This window comes from Taudactylus pleione, unplaced genomic scaffold, assembly GCF_031769625.1.
Source record: "Taudactylus pleione unplaced genomic scaffold, aTauple2 ptg000005l, whole genome shotgun sequence".
Classification (NCBI taxonomy): domain Eukaryota; kingdom Metazoa; phylum Chordata; class Amphibia; order Anura; family Myobatrachidae; genus Taudactylus; species Taudactylus pleione.
Window position 1 is genome coordinate 16336989 of NW_028284408.1, and position 23424 is coordinate 16360412.

Here is a 23424-nt window from a genome sequence, read left to right on the forward strand (position 1 = left end):
GAGGCAGAGAGTGACTGAGGAGACAGTGGGTTACTGGTGAGGCAAAGGGTGACGTAGGAGGCAGTGGATAACAGAAACTGTGGGTGATGGGGAGAAACAGAAGGTGACAGGGGTGAGGAAGATGGTGGCATGGAAAGGCAGAGGGTGACTGGGGAGGCAATAGGTGATGTAGGAGGCTGTGGGTAATAGGGAGAAGTTGTGGGTGATGGGGAGGTAGAAGATGTCGGAAGGTGATGGAGATGCAGGGAGTGGCAGTGGCTGGCAAGGAGCAGCATAGGATGGCATGGGAGACAGTGGGTGACTGGGGAGGCAAAGGGTGACATAGGAGGCAGTGGGTAACAGGGAAAACCAGTGGGTGAAAGGGAGAGACAGGGTGGCAGGGGGTGATTGGGTGACAGGGAGGCAGTAAGTTGAGAAAGACAAAGGGGATCAGATAGTGGCAGAGGGTGGCATGGAAAGGCAGCAGGTAACTGGGGAGGCAATAGGTGATGTAGGAGGCTGTGGGTAATAGGGAGGAACAGTGGGTGATAGGGGGAGGCAGAGGGTGTCTGTGGGTGACGGAGAGGCAGTGGGTGGCAGGGAGAAGCAGTGGATGACAGGTAAAAGGAGTGGGTTGCAAGAGCAGGCAGTGGAAGGCAGCAAAATGCAGTGAGTGACGGGAGGAAGTGGTGACAGAGAGAGGCAGTGGGTGACAAGGAGCAGCAAAGGGTGGCAGATTGCCAGAGGGTGGCAGGAAAGACAGTGTGTGACTGTCTTTCCTAGGGGGGGGGGCAAAGGGTGCCATAGGAGTCAGTGGGTGAAAGGGGGAGGCAGAGGGTGAAAGGCAGTGGCAGGGGGTGATTGGGTGACGGGGAGACAGTAAGTGAGAAAGACACAGGGGGGCAGTGCATTTCAGGTGGGAGGCGGTTGATGACGGGGGAGGCAGTGGGTTTTTAATCCATTTATTTCTGTTTCCCCCCTCCAGTTCCCACACTATGTGCACCCCTGTTCCCCCATGGGCTCTGTGCTCAGCACTCCCCTCATTCCTCATGCTCCCCTGCTGATGTTTCTTCCCCCTCCACAGCAATCATCACACATTGTGTCCCCCCATCCTGGCAGCAGCGCCCCCCCGAGCCCCCAGATCTCTCAGCCAGTGATTCGAGGAGTCTGAAATAACAGACAGTTCAACTGGTATCACTCTCCCCAGATCACTGGCTGAGAGATCAGAGGAGTCATCAACCTGACCCCATGTGAGTCGCGACCCCAAGCTGAGATGGCCGCGACCCACTTTGGGGTCACGACCCACAGTTTGAGAACTGCTGCCTTATACTAATCATCAATGAATCCGGACAGCAACAAAGTCCCTGGAATTTGTATTCAAAGGTAACTATGTTTTCTATTTATTTTTTTCATTTGTGATTAAATATAACCTGCCTTTGAAAATGTAATTTAACAAATGTAATAAAGAAAAATCTAATAATGAACATAATTTAGATAAAGGTTGTATTCCTTTATTACGATGGTCTATTATTTGGACAATAAGTAGCTAAATTAAACCTATTTGTCATCTAAATGTATTTGTGCAATAAACAAATGTGCATGTATATTTTGTTCTTAAAAAGAGTGGATCTATCCATTCATAGCAGATACAGTAATGATGAAATCCTGACCCCTTTTTTTCTTGGCTGTTACATGCATCATGGTGTGGATTTCATATACCCGTAACACTTCAGATAACCTTTAATTGATTGTTTGACTTGATACCGATCAGCAGTGCCCTTTATTGTCGTTAATAGAGGTTATTCTTTATTCAAGGCCTGTTATAGGTCCTGCCTTACCTCCTGGTTTCAGAAGTCAAAATTCAGATAGTGAGGATGGTTCCAATAATGGAGGATCCGCAGACATACAGTATAAGGTATTCTACAAATATTTACTTATGAATATAAAATATTTTTCATGCTGACCGGTTTTGGGACTTAATATAGGGAGTTACAAAACAACAGCTTTTATTTTCCATCCTCTGAGTGTTTTCCCCGTATCACTTAGCAAATGCCCCTTTTCCCAAATAATCACTTTTTTTTTCCCCCTAATTCTATTACCATTAAACCATTGATTTTATTTATGTATTTTGATCAATTTTGAAAAATATGGTTAAAAGAAATAAACTGCTCAAGTGTAGCTGACTTTCATAAATGGGTATCATGACCTTTAGCATACTTACATTTTGTATGAAATATTTTCTTTTTGAGGGGGATGGGGACAGAAGAAAACTGGTAAGTGAGATCACAATAACACAATTAACCTATACATTACCATTATTTATTATTACTCTGTTACAGATGTGTCCTCATACAGTACTCCTATCCTTTTTGCATCATATGGTGCGATTTATATGCTCCATCACGAATAGCAATTCCCATGCTTGAGTACTTTTTCCCAAATTTGCATATCAGAGGGTGATTCAATTTGGGACGGAATTCCAAAGCTGCGCGCAGGTGGCTTTGCAATTCTGTCCTTGTAAATATGCAAATGCAGCAGGTGGTGTATGATGCCCCCTGCTGCATTTGCAGACCCCAGCACTGCGACTGAGGTCGCAGGCTGAGATAACCGGTGGACGGTGCCGCTCCGCCAGCCAGCTGAGTAAGCCTCCGCTTACCCAGCCAGGAAACTGCATCCGTGAACATCCTGGCCTGGCACGCCCGCAAAACTGGGCGGACACTCCCCCGTTGGCGGAAATGCCGGCTGACCCCGACCCCCGCAGAGGCATAGAAGGGGCTGCGTGCGATCACGCAGGACCCGTTCTGCACATTCACAGAACGGGTCCTGCGCATGCCAGATTCCCGGCGTGCAATGCTGAATTAGCTCCTCAATTCGCTAATAGTGTACTAAGCATTTAGGATTGGTATTTTGTTGTGAAGGAATTGGCATTAAAGTAGCAGATTAAGAATATACATGTATGGAGTGAGGCATGGTGTGAGTCACCTGTATAGAACCTCTGTTTTTTTACCTGCATTTTGTGTAAATTGCTAATAGTGTACTAAGTATTTAGGATTAGTATTTTGTTGCAAAGGAATTGGAATAAAGTAGTAGATTTATAGGGGTATTCAATATGGGAGCGAAAAGTCCGTGCTGGACTTTTCGCTCCACATCGGAGATTTTCCAGGGATAAAGTATCGGGCGCTCGCCTGCTTTATCCCCATATTCAATATAAATGCTACGAAAACGGTTACCTGCGAAGTGGGATCTGCGAAAACATATGAAATTTTCCTGTAATAAATTGTAGGACCCCCCTAAAACTGTAAAAACATGGGGGAACACTATGGGTACCCCCGTTTTAGCTTGCAAATGAAAGTCGGGGATTTAAATAGCGGCTGCAGGTGTTTTTTTCCCCGACATTGAAGAAGTGTTGCAGAAGAGCACTTAGGTTAGTTGTCAGCATGTTAAGCAGGACAATTTGGTGCGATTGGAAAATAGGGGTATGTGGACACACCTGTAAGGTACCTTATCCACAGTTTTATACTCCTTAAAGCTACTAATTGTCATCCTCCAATATGATTAACGCCAATACATGTGGTTAAATGCAGTGCCGTCACTGATACTGTGTGTGTTGCAGCCTAAATTTGTTTGATAGACTAAAGTTGGCCACACACTAGACCAACTTTCATCCAACCAGCCAACTAGTTGATTGTTTGGAATGAAAGCAAATGACAATCAGCACTTTGCTCCCAAATGCCGGAAAATGGACAAAAACTGTTGTTTGAACAAATTGTTTAGATCAAACATTTAACAAACTTGTCTGACGACGATTTTCATCTGTTTTCTGGCATTTAGGAGCAAATTGCTGATCATCATTTACTCCCATACGTTACGTTAATGAGCAAAAACTGTTGTAACAAATTGTTTAGATCAAACATTTAACAAACTTGTCTGAACAAACATTTTCATTTGTTTTTTGACTTTTAGGAGCAAATTTCTGATTATCATTTACTCCCATACCTTACCAGATTTTCATTCCAAACAATCAACTAGTTGGATGGCTGGACAGAAAATCTTTACGTGTGTACCCAGCCTAAGATATCGTTCTAGTGTGTACCCGGCCTAACTGTCAGAGCTGATTGGTACTTTCTCACTCCAAACTTTTAATACATTTCCCCCTTAACCTGCTGTAAGATTATATTACCAGCCTATTTCTCCTTCATCCACTAGGGGACACTAGAGGCTAAAGACAGTGGGTTATAGACGGTGCTAAGTGGAACTGGGCACTTTAAATTTAAGTGCGACTAGCTCCTCCCCTCTATACCCCCCTCCAAGCCTCAGTCTAAGTTTGTGCCCGAGTGGAGCTGGATGTATAGACACACTCTCCTCAGGGTTTTTTAATTGTAAGAGCGCTGAAGTAAGAAATTACATTGAGGACAGACAGGAAGTAGCAGCACTGCCTGTCTGCATCGATGGAGCTGCCGGGGGGACCCTCTCGCAAGTGCATGCACTTCGCCTGGGGTCCCCGACTGCTGAGACTACCGTCTATAACAGGGGGTTCCACATGCCGCTGCATCACACCCCCACCGGCAGCATGAGCAGCTCTGTAAGTAGACTTTGGCTCCCTGAGTAGCTGGGTAGCCAGGTTATTATATAAAAGTAAAAGGCGGTGCACTTAGCAGCAGGCTGCTCTGGATAGTGGAGCAGCAAGACAGCTTACAAGAAGCCACTGAGGCTGCATGACAACAGAGGTTTGTCACTTGGTTGTAAGAAGCCAGTGCTTACATAAAGCTGTGATGGTGCAGTGGTAATACCTTGCTGTGTTTAAGAACACATGTAAATGTTGTACATAGCGCACTCATAACAAAATAATTTGAGCATCATAGCAGGGGGCGGAGCTTAGCTCCGGAGCCCTGCTTCTCCCAATGAGCTGGTACAGCGCTTCTCTGGCTGCTGCAGAGCCCCGGGGTCTGTCTCATAAAATGTACAGTAATAGCGCGCTCATTTACTATGATTGAGCGCCAAAGCAGGGGGCGGAGCCTAGTTCCGGAACCCTGCTTCTCCCTCAGCAGCCCCAGCGCTTCTCTGGAAGTGCAGGCGGGCATTACAGAGACCCTGTTGGCTGCAGACATGAATATATCGCTGCTGCTTACAATTGGTGGCCTTATCCTGGACTGTGATACACAGTGGGGTTTAGGCAAGGCAGGAGAGCATGTAAGTATCAGTGAATACTTCTTTCTATGCCTAAGCGTTTTCTGGCACTGCTAGGAGTCCTATTAGGCAAGTGTGGCTCTCTCCTGCTCCCCTTTGTATACCAGTTTCCTATTTTGACCGGTTTCACTACACTTTACTGTTGTAAAGTTTCAGATGTCCAGACGGTTATTATCTTTTTCTCCTTTTCAGGCATAAACCTTACTCCACTATTGTAGGTCCTTTGGTTTAGTTATTGTTGACGTTACTGGTTCCTGGGACCATGTCTTGTAAAGACGTTGGGCTGGAGTTTGAAGTATACTCTAAAGTGTGTGTGTGTGTAATTAATAAATAAATATATATATATATATATATATTCTATTACAGTCCGGTGCATAAATATTGGGACATTTACAGAATTTTCATATTTTGGCCTCTATTCACCACCACAATGGCTTTGAAATGAAAAAACAAGATGTGCTTTAACTGCAGACTTTCAGATTTAATTTGAGGGTAATTACATCCAAATCAGGTGAACGGTGTAGGAATTACAACGGTTTCTATATGTGCCTCCCACTTTTTAAGGGGCCAAAAGTAATGGGACAAACTAAACAATCCTAAATCTAACTTTCACTTTTTAATACTTTGTTGCAAATCCTTTGCAGGCAATTACAGCCTGAAGTCTGGAACGCATAGACATCACCAGACGCTGGGTTTCATCCCTGGTGATGCTCTGCCAGGCCTCTGCTGCAAATGTCTTCAGTTCCTGCTTGTTCTTGGGGCATTTTCCCTTCAGTTTTGTCTTCATCAAGTGAAATGCATGCTCAATCGGATTCAGGTCAGGGGATTGACTCGGCCATTGCATAACATTCCACTTTTTAGCCTTAAACTCTTTGGTTGCTTTTGCAGTATGCTTCGGGTCATTGTCCATCTGCACTGTGAAGCGCCGTCCAATGAGTTCTGAAGCATTTAACTGAATATGAGCATATTGCCCGAAACACTTCAGAATTCATTCTGCTGCTTTTGTCAGCAGTCACATCATCAATAAATACAAGGGAACCAGTTCCATTGGCAGCCATACATGCCCACGCCATGACACTACCACCACCATGCTTCACTGATGAGGTATGTTTTGGATCATGAGCAGTTCCTTTCCTTCTCCATACTTTTCTCATCACTCTGGTACAAGTTGATCTTTGTCTCATTTGTCCATAGGATGTTGTTCCAGAACTGTAATGGCTTTTTTAGATGATGTTTGGCAAACTCTAATCTGGTCTTCCTGTTTTTGTGGCTCACCAATGGTTTACATCTTCTGGTGAACCCTCTATATTCACTCTTGTGAAGTCTTCTTTTGATTGTTGACTTTGACACATATACACCTACCTCCTGGAGAGTGTTCTTGATTTGGCCGACTGTTGTGAAGGGGTTTTTCTTCACCAGGGAAATAATTCTTCTGTCATCCACCACAGTTGTTTTCCGTGGTCTTCCGGGTCTTTTGGTGTTGCTGAGCTCTCCGGTGCATTCTTTCTTTTAAGAATGTTCCAAACAGTTGACTTGGCCACACCTAATGTTTTTGCTATTTCTCTGATGGGTTTGTTTTGATTTTTCAGCCTAATGATTGCTTGCTTCACCGATAGTGACAGCTCTTTGGATCTCATATTGAGAGTCGACAGCAACTGTTTCCAAATGCAAATGTTACACCTATAATCAACTCCAGACCTTTTACCTGCTTAATTGATAATGAAATAACGAGGGAATAGCCCACACCTGTCCATGAAATAGCTTTTGAGTTGATAGTCCCATTACTTTTGGCCCCTTAAAAAGTGGGAGGCACATATAGAAACTGTTGTAATTCCTACACCGTTCACCTGATTTTGGATGTAATTACCCTCAAATTAAATCTGAAAGTCTGCAGTTAAAGCACATCTTGTTTGTTTCATTTCAAAGCCATTGTGGTGGTGAATAGAGGCCTAAATATGAAAATTCTGTCAATGTCCCAATATTTATGCATCTGACTGTGTATGTGTATATGTGTGTGTGTATATATATTTTTTATTTTTTTTATAATATATTCTGCAGGTGATCGTTTCTCTGCCTTTTGGCTAAGATCAAGTGTGGTTTCTGTTCTTTCAGATCAATATCTCATACGCCCTCTATCTGGGGGCTATATATTGCTGTGGTCTGTCATTGTAATCTGCTGGAATGTGGAATTAAGACAATTTCTTTCATTAGCTGATAGTGTATTACTTGCAATGAATCTAGATATATGGTTTTCCCTAGTTATTGGAGATTACTCATTTTATATTCCATCTGCGACTCTTCCTCCTAGAAGTTCTTTCACAGGACTCTCTCCTAGGCCCTTAGGTCTCCGGGTTATTCACGGGACCATCAATTTCAAGTGCTTCCGGATGTTGGGGTGGAGTCGCATCTACATCTCCACTAAGCCTAGTACTTGCTGGGGTTTCCTCTCTCCTGGGGGTCCCCAGAGTAGGAGCATGTCTTATAGAGTAGTAGGGACAGCATCTGGTACGGACACTTGGGTCCTGATTCTCATCGCTCGAGATACAAGCTTGAATACCTTGGAGTTTTAACATTTGCAAGACAGGAGTATCGTTTTGTAGTATACTATACACTAGTTCTATCCAGGACAGTGGTGATCCAGGTCCCCAGTCCGGGGAACGGAAGTTTTACTCTAGTCACTTTGCGGTTCCAATGCCAGACAGCTTAGTCGGACCTAGTCCGATCTTGACATCTCTCAATCTAAGGATAGAGTCCCTTCCCTCGGGGAGTGCGGAACTAGAAACGACTATTTCATGATAGCTCAGGAGATCAAGAATCCCTATCTAGTCACCTCACCAGGCGTTTCTCAGTTTCGTATTTCTGAACTCTCATTTTCAGTCTCAGGACTTATTATTCAGCCCCCAGAGTTGTCATGGAGACTCTCCATCAGATTCTTGGAATCTCTATCAACCTTCATCTGGAGGATCTTCTGCTGTAGGCCCATGCCAGGGTCTTATTACTAAGTGACTCTCAACAATACAATTAGTCATGGATAGATTATGAGTTTTTCTGAAGAATCTCATTTGCATGCAGCAGACGTTACAATTCTGGGTATGCTCAGGGACACCTTATGTCAGGGTGCATGTTTCCAGTCTCCTCCTTAGAGAGATGGTTACGGTATTCAGAGCCTTTTATTTATGGATGTTTTCACTAACGGAAGTTTCAGCTTCTCCTCTCTCACTGGACAGAATCCCGTCTTTTCCTTTACCAACGGGTAGGGTTAAGTTCCAGAACTCTGATCTCTTCCTCTTTAGGTTGCACTTAACACACCTACTGCAGGGAAGAGATTCGGAGAGTGGGATTGGACTCTTCTCACCACAGAAGTGAGTCTGACAGGATGGGGGACTGTGATTAAGGATCTGAGACTGCTTGAATTCACAGTAAGCAAGTCTGCTGCTAAAGATATTGGATTTGCGGATGGTGTTTTACGCTATTCAAACCGCATATCGCCTGTTGCAGGGCCAGTTGGACTTCGCCACGACCTTGGCGTTCATTACACACCTGGGCGACAAAGTTTGCAATGGGAGTTGTAACTTGGTAGGCAGACTTCCTCAGCCAACCGGTTGCATACGGGGTCTTCATTCGCAGGTTTTTCAATAGCTGGCCCTACGGTAGGGTTTGCCACAGGTCAACCTGTTGGCATCAAACTGCCTCTCTACTGCTCTTGATTGAGAGTCCTGGGGGTTGTGACAGGATACGCACTGTCAAATCCGCGGCAGTTCCAATTTTGTCTACCTGTTCCCTCTTCTCCCTTAGATTCTTCTAAGCATCTAAGGGGAGAAGTCCAGGGTTCTATTGGTAGCTCCAGATTGTCTTGGCGGAGCTTGGTATTCTGACCTTCGACTCATGTTGATTAATGATTCGCGGCCTCTGCCTCTCAGAGAACATCTTTTACTACTGGATCCTTTAGTCTATCCAGACTCTCAGCGGCTACGTTTCACAGCGTGGCTATTGAAAGGGCCATCTTAGGATATAAAGGCATACCATTCAGGGTAATCCCTACTAGGTTTGGCACCCGATAAGAGGTTACTTCTATACATTGCCACCGGTTTTGGAGGATTTATGTTTCAGGGTGTGAACGTAGATAGGTTATCCCTACAAACTTCAAACTAGACAGATTTTTTGTTTTTTATGCAAGCTAGTTTCTCAACACGGCTGGGTTCTCTGTTCCTCCTTTGGCTCCATGGGATTTGGATCTCGTACTTTCCTTCTTACAGTCTCCTCTGTTCGAACGTCTATAGTAGGTGGAGTTAAAATACTTTTCGTGGAAGGCAACACTTCTTCTTGCTCCGGCCCCAGCCAGGAGGGCGTCTGAGATCTAGGGGCTCTATCCTGTTGTCCTCTAGACTTGTTTTTTTCCCGAGGACATTCCCGTACTACAATGGACTTTCTTCCAAAGGTGGTTTTTGGTTTTTCCACAGGAACAAATGATGGTGGTGCCGGTTCTTCCACAAGATTCACCTTCATTCTAGACCCTTATTGGTTGTTAGGGCTCTTCGTTTTTTTTTGTGGACAGGACTGCAGCCATAAGTGCTACAGACACTCTTTGTTTTGTATGCTGCGGTTCGTCCTGGCTAGCAAGCCTCCACACAGTCGCTGGCCTGCTAGAGTTGTCTGTCCTTCAGAAAGGCGGATATTGCTTCCTCTAGGGAGCCTCCGCCTTTTTTATTTTAGAGCATTCCTCTCGCTCAGTCGGTTCTTCATGGGCGGCTGATCGCGGGGATTTTCCATGGGGTTTCTTTGCCAAGTGGCTACTTGGTCTAGCCAGCATACCGGTTTTGTTTTTTACAGATTTGACATGTTTGCAGGGCAGCATGTCCTGTCTGCTTTGCAGGGTTCTCAGCGCTTTCCCGCACGTAATGGGAGCTCTGGGACGTCCCCACTGCCTTTAGCCTCCAGTGTCCCCTAGTGGATGAAGGAGAAAACAGGATTTTGGTACTTACCGATAAATCCCTTTCTCCGATTCCGTAGGGGACACTGGACGCCCACCCTGCGCTGTTCCTTCCTGCCAGGGTTGGGGGTCATGTTATCTTATGACTGTTTAGAGCAGGGGTCTTCAAACTTGGCCCTCCAGCTGCTGTGGAACTACACATCCCAGCATGCACTGCCACCTTTTTGATCTAACAGCATGCTAAAACTATGTGCAGTGCATGCTGGGATGTGTAGTTCCACAGCATCTGGAGGGCCAAGTTTGAAGACCCCTGGTTTAGAGACTGGTTTGATGTCTCTGGTTGTGTTACTGTTATTTCAAACTTTTCATATGTTCTGTGTACTTGCTACACCACCTCCTCTTCGGTTTGTTTTTTCTCAGCTCCCCTCGGGCACAATTTTCTTAGACTGATTCTTGGATGGGGGTATAGAGGGGAGGAGCTAGTCACACTTCTTGAAATTTAAAGTGCCCAGCTCCACTTAGCACCGTCTATACCCCACTGTCTTTAGCCTCCAGTGTCCCCTTTGGAAATGGAGAAAGGGATTTATCGGTAAGTACCAAAATCCTGTTATTGACGACTGGAGCAGAATCCATTGTGGGAAACGCATAAGAGTACATTTTTAAAACCTTGTGCACTAGTCAAGTGGTGTAACACATAGCAAACAGGTGTTTGATATCATTGTCTCAACGGCACTAAATGAATATTACAGGATCTGGTTTCTATAGGTACAGTATCAAGTGTTTTCTTGCTGCTGTTGTGCCATGCATGTATTTCTCATTCCACAATCCCCTTCTAGTTATTTTACACTGTTCCAGTTGCCGTAAACAATTTCTCCACATTTTGTGTGTGTTTGTTTTGGGTTTTTTTGGGGGGGGGGGTTTAACTGTTGGGTCAGTCAGCCCCAGATCCAGTTTTGCAGCTGGTTTATCTGAAATTACCCTTCAATAAAACAAGAAATCAACATGATTTAGTGCACACTGCTATTTAAAATCACAGTAATCAGTATGGCCATACCCTTTTGCTTTTGACCCTGTTTGACATCCTGTGTGCGCAGCTGGTACATGATGACGCTGCTGCAAATGCATAATTCCAGCACACACATCTAGCCTGCGCAAGGAGGGGTTTACAAGTGCGTTGGCTGCACGTCTTTATACAACAGTTTCCCCTCTTGTCATAAATATAGGTATTTATATACAGCCAAACTATCTACAGTAGTGCTGTGTTCCATGTTAGGTAGGGAAGTGTAAGAAAGTAACTCTATTGGTTTGGTTAGCTTAGACATCAGTACCACATGGCTAATAAGTCCATTACATTTAATTGTTTTGTGCAGCTGTGATCATGAGCACTAAATGGAAGCAATGATATTCAGGGGTATATTTACTAAAGTGCGGGTTTTTAGAAGTGGAAATGTTGCCCATACCAACCAATCAGATTCTACTTATCCTTTATCTAGCACCTTCTAGAAGATAATAGCTAGAATCTGATTGGTTGCTATGGGCAACATTTCCACTTCTAAAAACCCGCACTTTAGTAAATTTACCCCTCAGTCTCTGATATTACCACAAAGTCTCAGAATATAGCTTTCCTCTGTGTTACTGTATGTACACTGACCTTCATCTAGTAGAAAGTGTCCTGTACAAGTTACTTGAGTCCTGTTCACTCTTTCCACATTGATGCAGGTGGCTACAGCTACAACCACTAGATGAAGGATAGCTTACTAGGGGTCTGGAGCTCACTACAATGATTGACTAATGTATTATCATAAATATAGTGCTGCCTGTGTCTGCCCATAGTGGACTTACATAATGGAGAGAAAACGGCTGTTTCTAGGGTTAAACGGCCTCAATTGGTCGGAGTATATTGGCAAATGTGTGTATCCTCTTCAAGGCAGGGCCAGATGCTGTGTCTGGAAACTGTTGGAAATAGCACAGAGTTGTATGGTTAATAATAAAAGTGACAGCTGCTGGTCTTAATAAAATCAGAGAACAGAGCATAAGGATGACTGTTACTGAGATATGCATTTGGCATAAAAAAGGCTTTAATGGTAGATACTACAGTTATTTATTACATTTGATTGAAAATGGGTTAATTTTGTCTTTTAGTTCTTTGCACAGTTTTTTATTTACATTTACAAATTAAACTAAAGTTGCGGATTCCATATAGAAATACCTGATATTGACAGAGTAATCCTCAGTTGGCTGACATAATATTGGTGTCAAGTTTTTCCACTGAATGTTTCTCTGTACCTACATACTGTATACAGTTGGTCTATGTACATCACCCTTTAAAGGAAAATTAATTCAAATTTCCCAGTAACACTCCCTGCTGCCACTAGCAGAATCTCATGGTTCTGATACCAAAGTCCTGTGCAATTCAGAACTGACTGCTGCTGGCTGATGTGATAGTAAATACTCTATGGCTGACACAGAAGTTTCAAACTTGTTTTACTGCGGTTAATGAGTAGTTTCCTTTTATAGTTGGATGGACAGCCACAGTGAGCATCTAGTGAACCAAACATGCTTTTGTAGCCTTTTTTTGATCAGTGCAGTTAAATTAAACTTGGTTTCAATGGACTGTCAATATGGCTGTTTTTATGATGTACATTATTTCTGAGATGTGCACCAACCGCCGTGTTTTGGTTTTGTATCTGGATTAATGTGTGTGTTTTTTGGTTTTTGTTGTGGTTATGCAAAACCACCCTCATGTGTTTTTTGGTTTTGGATCTGTATAATTTTTTTTTTTTTTTTTTTTAAATGATGAAAATTACTAACCACATGATTTGGGCCTGTTGTTGTTGTTTTTGTTTTTTTGTTACTGCAGTATTATTTACCTTAACATTAATTTCCAGTCTATTTTAACCACCTCACAGCTCACAATATTGTTTTCACTATTTTTCACCAATATAGGCCAAAGGCTGCAGCGAGAGAGCAGAGACACAAACACATGGCAGTTTATTAAACTGCCATCCTGTCTGCCACTGCTGTGTGGCAATGTTTCATAGATGTTCTATATTTTTTTTAAACTATACAAATGTCATTCAGCAATGCCCCAAACAGCCCATAATGCAATGAAAAGAGGTACAAGGTGGAATTGTCCTTGGGCCCTCCCATCCACCCTTATGTTGTTAAACAGGACATGCACAGTTTAACAAACCAATCACTTCAGCGACCGGCTCTGCCACTTGTAGTTGAAGTGATTGGTTTGTTTGGCCCCCACAAAACAACCTGCCAATGGGCAGCTGACATTGCTGGCGATGATCTCTACGTACAAACTGGCTCTTTGGAGGCAAGATGTTTTTGCGATCCTCATCCTCACACTTATCAGTGTGTACATCATCTTCACACAATACTAATTTGTCCCCACTGGAATCCACCATTACAGGTACCTCTGGGCTTTGACGTAAAGGTCTTCATCGTGGAATTTGTAGTTCATTTTGATGAGCATCTTATCTGTCAGCCTCCTACTCCGATCGCTGACTAGGTTCCCGGCCGTGCTGAAAACTTTGAGTACACACTGGAGGGTGGGCTGCTTAAGTAAAGCAAAGCCTGTTTGTGCAAGGGCCTCCAAAAATGTTGTTCCTGCCAGTAGTCAAACAAACTGTCTGACATGCCTTTTTGGACACTAGCATTAAAATAATGCTCAACCACTCTTTGAATGGTGACCATATCAGTTGGAGTCACGGTAGAGGTGTCACTAATTTTAGGCAATTCTTTTACACTTGACCAGATGTCAAAATGTTGTGTTGACTCCTCTGCACCACCAGTGGGTCTCTCCAGAAAGCTGAGGTTTATATTTTCCTGGTAGCTGCAGTTGCCGGAGAAACTGAAGGAGGAGACCGCGCCGTGTCACTTGAGCTGACCATTTGCTCGCTAACAGCTCTTTGCATCTCTTCAGATCTGTGTCCGTTGGAAAGAAATAAACTACGTACGACTTAAACCTGTGATCAAGCATGGTTGCCAAAATGTTTTGATCCGATTTTAAGATGCTGACAAACCTTGAATCCTGGCGAAGCGAATAAAGGACTTGATCTACAAGTCCGACATACATGGCAGAATAGCTTCTTTTCAGCTCCTCCTTCGGTTTCTCTTTCAAAAGTCTAAATCGGGGAATCGCCTGACTCAAGCTGGCAGTGTCTAAACTCACTTTGCAGGTGACAACTTCAAAGGGTTTCAACACCTTGCACAAAAAGTATTTTCCACTGTGCTGGAGTAAGGTACATTCTCCCTATGTCATGGCTCGTTGTGTAGCTTTGGATAGCTTTTTGCTGTTCCTCCATCCACTGAAGAATATAAAAATGGTGGAATTCCACATTGTCACTACCTCTTGCTTCAGCTGGTGGCCGTGCAAATTAAACTCTTCTTGCAGGTACTGCAATCTTTTACATGCAGCTGCTGAATGCTGAAAATGTCCCGAAATGTTTTGGACCACAGATGGCATCTCCTGCTCGACCCTGTCATTTTCCAAAACTTTTTGAACCACCAAGTTGATTTTGTGAGCAAACACATGGGTCATGTTCGAAATCGCCAATATTTGTGACGTTGTCACAAATCACAAATCCAGAGGAGAGTCCAAGCAGGGTAAGCCATTTTGCAATGCCTTCCCCGAGATTTTTCCTAAGAGGTTGACACCTAAGAGGTATGCCTCTTGTTGAAGCCGGTGATGGAGCGAGTAGCCTCCCTCTGAATTAGCTTGCGTTTGTTAGATGCCGCTGCTGTTCATGCTGCTGATGAAGGCAGTACACCCACCCAGTTGGCCATCAGTCATGTAATCTTTAGTTTGCCCTGTTCCACTTGTCCACATATGTGGTTAAGTGGACAGTGGGTACAGCAGCATTTTGGAGGCCAGTAATTAAGGTTTTTTAAATGCCCATATATACAGGTGGGGAATTGCATTTCTAGTGAAGTTGAATCTAGATGGGCTTTGGTAGCGGGGACACAGGACCTCAATTAACTGGCTGAAACCCACTACATTAATGGTGGATATTGGATTCCGATCTAATATCGGCATAGCGGACGACTGAGCCAAATTACCATATGTGCCATAGCTGCACGGATCTTCCGTCTTCCAAATATCCATTTGTATTTTGTAACCTGCTGATCAAAAATTCTCCCTGAAGATTATTTTTCCACTTGAATGTTTATCATTATTTCCTTTTTATTCTTAGTCTGACACTTCAGCTTGCAAATATTAGCTTATTTGTTGGATTCACAGTGACTAGACTGAGCTGAAATTCCCTAGTGCTCTCGAACAGAGACATGTCACAACGAGCATGTATTAATTTGAAACCTGCTTAAATAGCTGCAGTTCAACAGCTTGAACTTTCATTTAATGCATTGGTTCCAAACATAACAGGATAGAACTCTTGCCTTGAATTACATCGCTAGCAGTAAGCATATGGGGTTCACAGATTGCAGATTTCAACCAAAAAGTGATTGGAATTGGTTAATCAGATTGTCCAACATGTTGGAATTCACAGATAAATTGTTGCTGTTGATTGCTAGTTTATGGTAACAATCAGCAGATTTGCAGACTGCTACTAGTAAAATGATGGGCCTTTCAAGGTTGCCAAATCTGTATATCCTGAAAATGATCTGCAAATCGCTGAAAAAAATCTGTACTGTATGGGTGCAGATTGCTAGATTGGGAAACCCTAAAATTGGGCAATAAATCTTCAAATCGTTCAATTGTGGTTTTCTGATTGCTGATGTATGGGGGCCTTTACACCGATATAGTGGCTGGCTGACACTTTTTTTTTCTCCATATTTGTAACATATTGCACAGCACGTGTGTGTGGAAATGTGTGCGCACACACTGTAGTGTTGTATGGCCTGCACATATCTGTTTGTTCTGATTCCAGCTGACAACATTCTGTTTTAATTCCCAGTGTGGGGATGGGAGATAAATGTTAATTCACCTGTCACTAGGTTTTGGGGAACTGTTCAGCATCATTTCCCATCTGTCAGTTTGAAAAGCAACAGGGATCTGAGAAAGCACTACATCTCTGAGCTTATAAAGGAACCGTAATAAATTAGATTATACTTCACCTTTGTATGGATCTGCATCCACATAACTGCACTTAGGGCCTGATCAGAGGTGATGCAGACGCTGCTGCTCCATATGCCTCATCTGCTTCTGCATTTTTCTGCTAATGCTGCCAATGTTTCTGAACTTGCTGAGATGCCCACTTGCAGCGCACCATTGAAGCTTGCACTAGTCCTATGGCAGCTGCAATCTCTTCATCTGGACATAGGGTCCTGTGTCAGTGCTACTGCGTCTTTAGATACAATCGCTGTTAGCGACATGCCCATGTCTGCCCTGTTACCTCTAAGGTACCCCCTTCTGACATCCATGGCTCTTGCGTCCAAACTCAGGAAGCATGCGCTGTGCAACCTGGACCCCTGAGCAGTACTACCAACATTGGCCAGCTCCATGCATATCGGCATTGCGTGCCTCTGGCTCAGGCCCTTAATGTGCACAAAATAATGGTTTATGGGAAGGTAAAGCACATTGGATTCAGCTTTGCATGTGTGTTTCTCTCGCTCTCTCTTTTAATAAAAGTTAGATGTTTAATAACTTTACAGAAGTGCCCCCAAAAAGGTTTGCTTTTTTACTGCACACTCTTGCGGGTACCCACCTGTAATCTTGTATACAGCTTACCTTGGGGAGTAACACCAACATGTCGACCTTTTTAACCATGTCCACTTTTTTGAATGTTGACATGACCTTTTTAACCATGTCCACTTTTTTGAATGTTGACATATTGCTTGTCGACCTAAAGTCCATGTCAACATTCTGATTGTCGACATTTTGACCGGATCCCCTTTAAGGTGTGTTTGTTTATTGTAGTAAATCGTCATCTTTCTCTGTTTCTTAGCCAGATTATCAGAATTGTCACTGCATAGCCAGCAGGTAATTAGAATGGTCAGAGCAGCAGGAGAGAAGTCCTTTTAGTGTTGGAGGAAGTGATTATGTTAGTGATGACAGGGCTGCATGTCACAGGCAATGTGATGGAGGGAGGTGAGCAAGAAGTCACACTGAGAGATGGTGAGAGAACAGCACATATTCATATGAATCTCCTGTCTATGGAGCAGGTTCATTGTGGTGGCAAAGGTACATTTATATGGAAAGTTATGTAGTCTCCAAGATGTCGGTATGGTTTACAATTTGACATTCTAAATAAAGACATTTGGAAAATGTCCACATTGCCAAAACATTAGGGTTGGGGACAAGCCTAAAAAAAAGTATTGCTATTCTGACCATGTTAATATTTCATCAGTGTTGACCTGGTGAATGTCAACATTCTCATGTCGGCTGCTGTGGGAGCCATATTTCTGACATGCAGAACTGATGGCTATGCACCTTCATAAATAAATAAAATGTAACTTTCTATTCATAGCTTGTTTCAAACCACTTCAAATTGAAAGTGAATTAAAGGCCCCATACGTCAGGGGTAAATAATACATTTGGATGACATCAAGCACATTACTTTTTCAGATGGTTACTATCTCCCAGATGTCCCATTGATGTGAAGTCCTAGTATTAAGGAATAAGGAGGCGGAAAATCCTATGTGCCCTCCTAGGGGTATATTTACTAAAGTGAGAGTTTTGAGAAGTGGAGATGTTGCCCATAGCAACCAATCAGATTCTAGCTATTATATTCTAGAAGGTGCTAGTTAAATGTTAAGTATAATCTGATTTGGTTGCTATGGGCAACATCTCCACTTCTAAAATCTCTCACTTTAGTAATTATACCCCATAGGAAGCTCATTGGGCCTAAGTGAGTGTGGTTGAGAGGAGTAGATAAAGAAAATGCATGTTTACATTTCATGTAAAATAAAGAACACATTTAGTTACCCCTGTGCCCTTTTTCTGGATTATGTACATTTTTAAAACCCTTGTGCAGTTGACATGATATGTATATGATGATTGTGTTATCGTATTCTACTTTATTCCCAGCTAGCAGATATAGGTGATGATGAGGAGGAAGAGGATGGTGACATTATTGGCCCAGTTCCTGCTAAAGGCCCCGTGCAGTCCAGTGTTGCAGAAGACTTTGAGCGTCGAGCCTTGAAAATGAAACAAAAGCTTACTGCAAAAGATGACGTATGTTTTACTGTATTCTACTGACAATCATTATGTGGTCATTAGATGTTTTGTATTATTCTTTATTTCTTTGTACCTGATATGCTTGGTGTTTGGACTGTTGCAATGCATGCTTTAATTGGCCCTACATACAACTTGCATGTGTGAGACAATCTGCTAACAGATCTCTTCCTTTTCTGTTTAATAGATGTGTCCTCATACACCATTGCCACAGTTGCGCCAAACAGCCTTTCTCTGTGCGCCGGGACCTGTGTGAGCGTCTTTTTCACATCTTAGTTACAATTTGATGCAACAAAACCGCTGAGCAAGACTGCACTGATTAATGTACATCTGTTTGCGAATGAGTCTGAATCTGTATACGAAGCGCTACAGTGCAGCGGCCGCACCAAGTTCCATTGTACATATTTAAAACATATTCCTGTGTGGTTAATGTTGTAGCAGCTTCTTTGGTGTAGATTGAGTGGTTTTTAGATGCGTCTGTGGATGAATAAGATACAAATTTAAAGAACATTTTGCTATGGTACGCTGCTCTCCACCACTCACTCATGCCACCACATAGAGTATTGAGGCTAGATGTATGAGGACACACTTGTAAGTTGATTTAGTACAGTAGTTGTTCCAAAATGTCACAATGTACGCATAATCAAACACTTGGATTTGTGTTTAGTTTATTAAAGGAGTTTGTATAATTTTCATCTTACCCTTGATGCCGAAAATCCAAAATAGACAAACTATTCAAATACTGTGGCATAGAGATTAGTGATATCAGTGAAATTGTCCTAGGTTCCATGGAAACACACTGCAATAGCCACCAGTAAAAGCCAAGTCATTATATATACAGTATTCTTTCATATAGGATGTAAGCTCTCACGAGCAGGGCCCTCTTCCCTTATGTGCTTTTCCTTCCCTCACTCATACGATCATCTACTCAAAACTCTCCACAAGGGCACTTTACACTTGGTAGCTGACGCCCTGCTGCTTTTTTGAGTGTTATGATCGCTGCAGCAATGTTTATATACCATGTTCTTATTCTGTATTGTCTTGTACTGTAAGTCGCTGTTTTATGTGTTTTCTCATTTGTTAATTTACTTTGTGAGGCGCTGCGGGACCCTTGTGGTGCCATATAAATGAAGGATAATAGTAATATGCATCACTATGTGTTTAAATCTAACTAAAACTTTTTGTTTGTTTGTTTTATATTCCAACAAGCCACTCTAAAACACCTTTTATGTTTTAAAGGATGGCACCAAGAATCTGGCTAGAGAGTCATGGATGACTGAGCTTCCCCCAGAGATGACAAACATAGGACTGGGTCCAAGAACATTCAAGAGGAGAACTAATGAAAAGTCTGGTGACCGGTCTGATTGGACAGACACCCCTGCTGACAGAGAGAAGAAAGCGAAAGTGAGTGGCTAATTATTAGCTTCATTACTATCATTTTTGTTTTGTTGGTAATATAATTACTAGACTTACATTTGTGAATGCTGTGTAACAAGTTAATGTTAGAGTTCACTCGATAACTATGTTACTTAATTAAAACCATGCTTTGTAATCCAAGTTATAAGTTCTGATGCTAAAAATAGCAATTGTGCTTGATATTGCTTTCAGACATAAGACGGAGGAAATACACGGTTACGCCATGGGTCTACCAACTCGGGAAATTTTCGGGTCTCAGTGTGAAACCACAATTCACACTGCACCAAAAACCCAACCCAGGGTCGGATACGTTCACACTCAACCCAGGTCTGCCCTGGAATTTGGTGTGAATTTAAAGGGGACGTAATATATGACATAATGTACAAATTTGCATATTTAGAGTAAAGGCCACAAAGTTTTTGTTTCCAATGTTTTTTTTTAATTGAAAACCAATTAATTTTTTACATTACAATATAAGAAAATTATGAATATAGCCTCTAGAAAGATTCGTCCTATACAAAAACAAAATGTTGAACATAAAATGATACACACTTAAATTAGTTTGCTACCCAGTCATGTGGTCTGGCCCCTGCAGTTGATGTTATTTGCAGGTGCACCGAACAGCCTTTAAGAGAGTTTTTCTTAAAACCCGGGTCTAAAATCCCAGGTTGGATATGTTCACACTAGAGGCGACCCGGGAAAATTGGTACAGGGCAGGGTTGTGGACCCGGGCCTTTGACCTGGGTCGTTTCTGTTCACACACAGCAGGTTGATGAACGTTCACGGCCAAAAATCCTGGTTTTTGCTGTGTGCCTAAAAGGGGTATGAAATTAACTGTAAAAAGCTCGTAAACTATCATTTGCAGTTTTTTAACAGGTTGTGAATAACTTGCTTTCCTTAGCAAAACCAGTAACCACTGAGAAACAGTGGAAGGTCAGCTGTTTACCATGTTTGTCATTTAGCTGCAACAGTGGGGTTTATGCATCTTCAACTTACATTAAGTATGACTTCTGTTTATAATTGTATCAGAAGTTAAGTTGTATTACAAAGTGTAATGAGTTTATTAGGGCAACAACATCAGAGTGGTTTTACCCTTTAATCTGAGATGAAAACGGACTGTTTACAAATACCATTTTATTTGCTACGACAAGTATATATTTAACCATTTAAGCATTCATTCTGGGAATACATATCTTTATAGATACTGTTATCCTTTGGTTGACAACTTGTGAGGAATCTATTGCGGGTGGTTCTTTTTCTTTGATCTTGGACTTTTGAGGAATCCAGAGCAGAGTGGTTGGAAAATTGACAACTTCAACTTTACATCCAATTCCAAAATGTCAGGAAGACCTTTTAAAAATGCATTCTGTCACTTAGAAACTTAAGGAGTTTTTAAAAGAAATAAATCACCTAGGGGTTTATTTACAAAGCATATGGTTGTACAACCCGGCACTTCTGCTTATGCCCGAAATTTAAAAAGGCATTGCTTCTATTAGCTATGCTTTACTAGTAAAATTGTTGGCCTTTTACATTTCGGGTATAAACCTGATCGTAAGCATAGAATCCAAAGCTTAGTACATGTAACCCCCTAATGTTATAAACCCAATCCTAGATCATTAATGCTTTGGGACTTATTCAAGTAGGTGCGAGAATAGCAAAAATCCTGCACCTTTGGGATTTTCCTGCAGGTGCTGGATTTTTGCTATTCAATTTTGTGCAGGGTTTTTAATTTTTTGAGCGCTAGGAGGTTTTTGTTTTTTTTAAGGAAAAGTGGTCAGGAAATGCTCTGGGACCCTGGTGGCACCCCTCCTAATGACTTATTTAATAATTGGAAGCTTTCAATTAGCTTCCGAAGCGGTGTCTTCTCCCTCAAGGGTTGGAACCCAGTCTCTTGCAGTAGCGGTGTGTGTAAGTGATTGTGTGTGTGTGTGTCTGTCTGTGTGACCTGTGTGTGTATCTGTGTGACCTGTCTGTGTGTGTGTGAGTCCCCTGGAGGCAGCTGCAGGGAGAACTACATCTCCCAACAGCCCCCTCCCCAGTGCAGAGATGGAGGGGAGACAACAACTGAGGGCCGTGGAGACCAGCAGACCGGTAAGTTTGTTTGACATGGGGTGTCAGTGCTGAAAACCCAGCATGCATTTTTAAAAAATGTTAAATACAGCGGGTATTTGGAGCACGCATACCCGCGGTATTCCACAATTTGGCACGAGATCCGAGTTATCGCACCACAAAAGTGTGCATGCATCGCGCCACGCGATTCCCTGCGCCTGCATACGCTTTGGTACACTATGGCGCGCACTGCGATGTCACCATGCATTCTTAAGGAGACGCAGGTGCAAATGTAGTGCACGTATACACTCGCGGCAAGGATGTAGCTGGGCATATCTGTACTAATTCTTCTTACTAGTATGTAGAGCGCACACACACAACAGCCAAGCCCACAGGTTGGTCCTATTACTGTATTATAAGTGGGAATAGCTACATGGGAGCACATGATGAAAAAGTCTGAGGGGTATATTTACTAAAGTGAGTTTTCACAAGTGGAGATGTTTCCCATAGCAACCATCAGATTCTACTTAACATTTAACTAGCACCTTCTAGAAGATGACTAGAACCTGGTTGCTATGGACAGCCATCTCCACTTCTAAAAACTCACTTCAACAAATATACCCCTGAATATCCAAATTACTTGTTTCGCTAAGGGCAAAGATTGTTTGGAAACCCTCTGTAGACCCACTTAGACCAATACTAACATTATTTATGCAGCTGATAAGCTACATACTTTATAAATACATATCGTATTTCCAGCCTCTCATTTGTGTTGGTCTTTCTGCTGATTGCTGAAAACTTTTTTTTCTTTTGTTGCAAAATTGCCTTCATTGTAGTGTGTGTTACACTGGCTCTAGATAAGATTAGGAGTGCGGCACAGTGTGATGGAGAGGAAATTTTTTTACTTTACTGTTAAACTGCTGACATTTTTCAGTGGCCAGAAGAATGCGTACGCCACCTCCAAACTGCAATTGGTCAATGACTTGTTCAGTCGGTCTCAGTAACGACAGCGGAATCCCGGCAAGGGATGTAACATAGGTGTCCAAATACTGACGTCTATGTTAATCCCGATGTTAGAACGCCAAGGACACCAGCCCGAACGAAGGCAAGTCTGGGGCGCCCTTAGCCGCGGGGGGGAGGGTTAGTATTAGGGAGTCTAGCGGGGTTAGCGTTAGGTTTGGGGGGCGGGGGGGGGTTAGGATTAGGCACCCCTAGGAGGGAGGATTAGGGTTAGGCACCACCGGGGGGAAGTTAGGTTTAGGCACAAGGTGCAAACCGGGAGGATTAGGTTTAGGGTGCGGGGAGGGGGTGTTAGGTTTAGGCACCCCTGGGGGGGAGGTTAGGGTTAGGCACCACTAAGGGAGAGTTGGGGAGGGGGGGGACACAGGGGAGGGTTAGTATACTTGCCTACCCCAGTCAGGATCTCCCCATGTCCGGGCATCCTCTGTCGGGATTTGAACCAGCGGCTAAACAGCTGCGGCATTTCAATCCCATGCCGTTCAGTCGGACCAGTGGACCGAACATACCCCACATCATTATGGAACCACCATCCGCATTCACGGTACCTAGTTGACAACTAGGGTCCATGGCCTCATGGGGTCTGCACCACACGAACCCTACTATCAGCCCAAAACAACTGGACTACACCACGTTGTCAGTCCTCCAGAGTCCAATTGGTGACATCACAAGCCCAGGTGAGGCACTGTGTCCAGTGTAGTAG

At 43.1% G+C, this 23424-nt stretch overlaps 1 protein-coding gene and 1 non-coding gene across 2 annotated transcripts in view; both read left to right on the forward strand.

The window, feature by feature from the left end:
* GPALPP1 (GPALPP motifs containing 1) overlaps positions 1–23424 on the forward strand; it is a 69954-nt gene that overhangs the window by 41884 nt on the left and 4646 nt on the right. The window contains exons 4-6 of the mRNA XM_088442655.1: positions 1795–1894; positions 18093–18239; positions 19479–19643. Coding sequence (XP_088298781.1) covers positions 1795–1894; positions 18093–18239; positions 19479–19643 — 412 coding nt within the window. The remainder of the gene's footprint in view (positions 1–1794; positions 1895–18092; positions 18240–19478; positions 19644–23424) is intronic.
* On the forward strand, positions 7228–7419 carry LOC148543229 (U2 spliceosomal RNA). Its single transcript, XR_015870085.1, has one exon. It is a non-coding gene; the product is annotated as a U2 spliceosomal RNA (small nuclear RNA).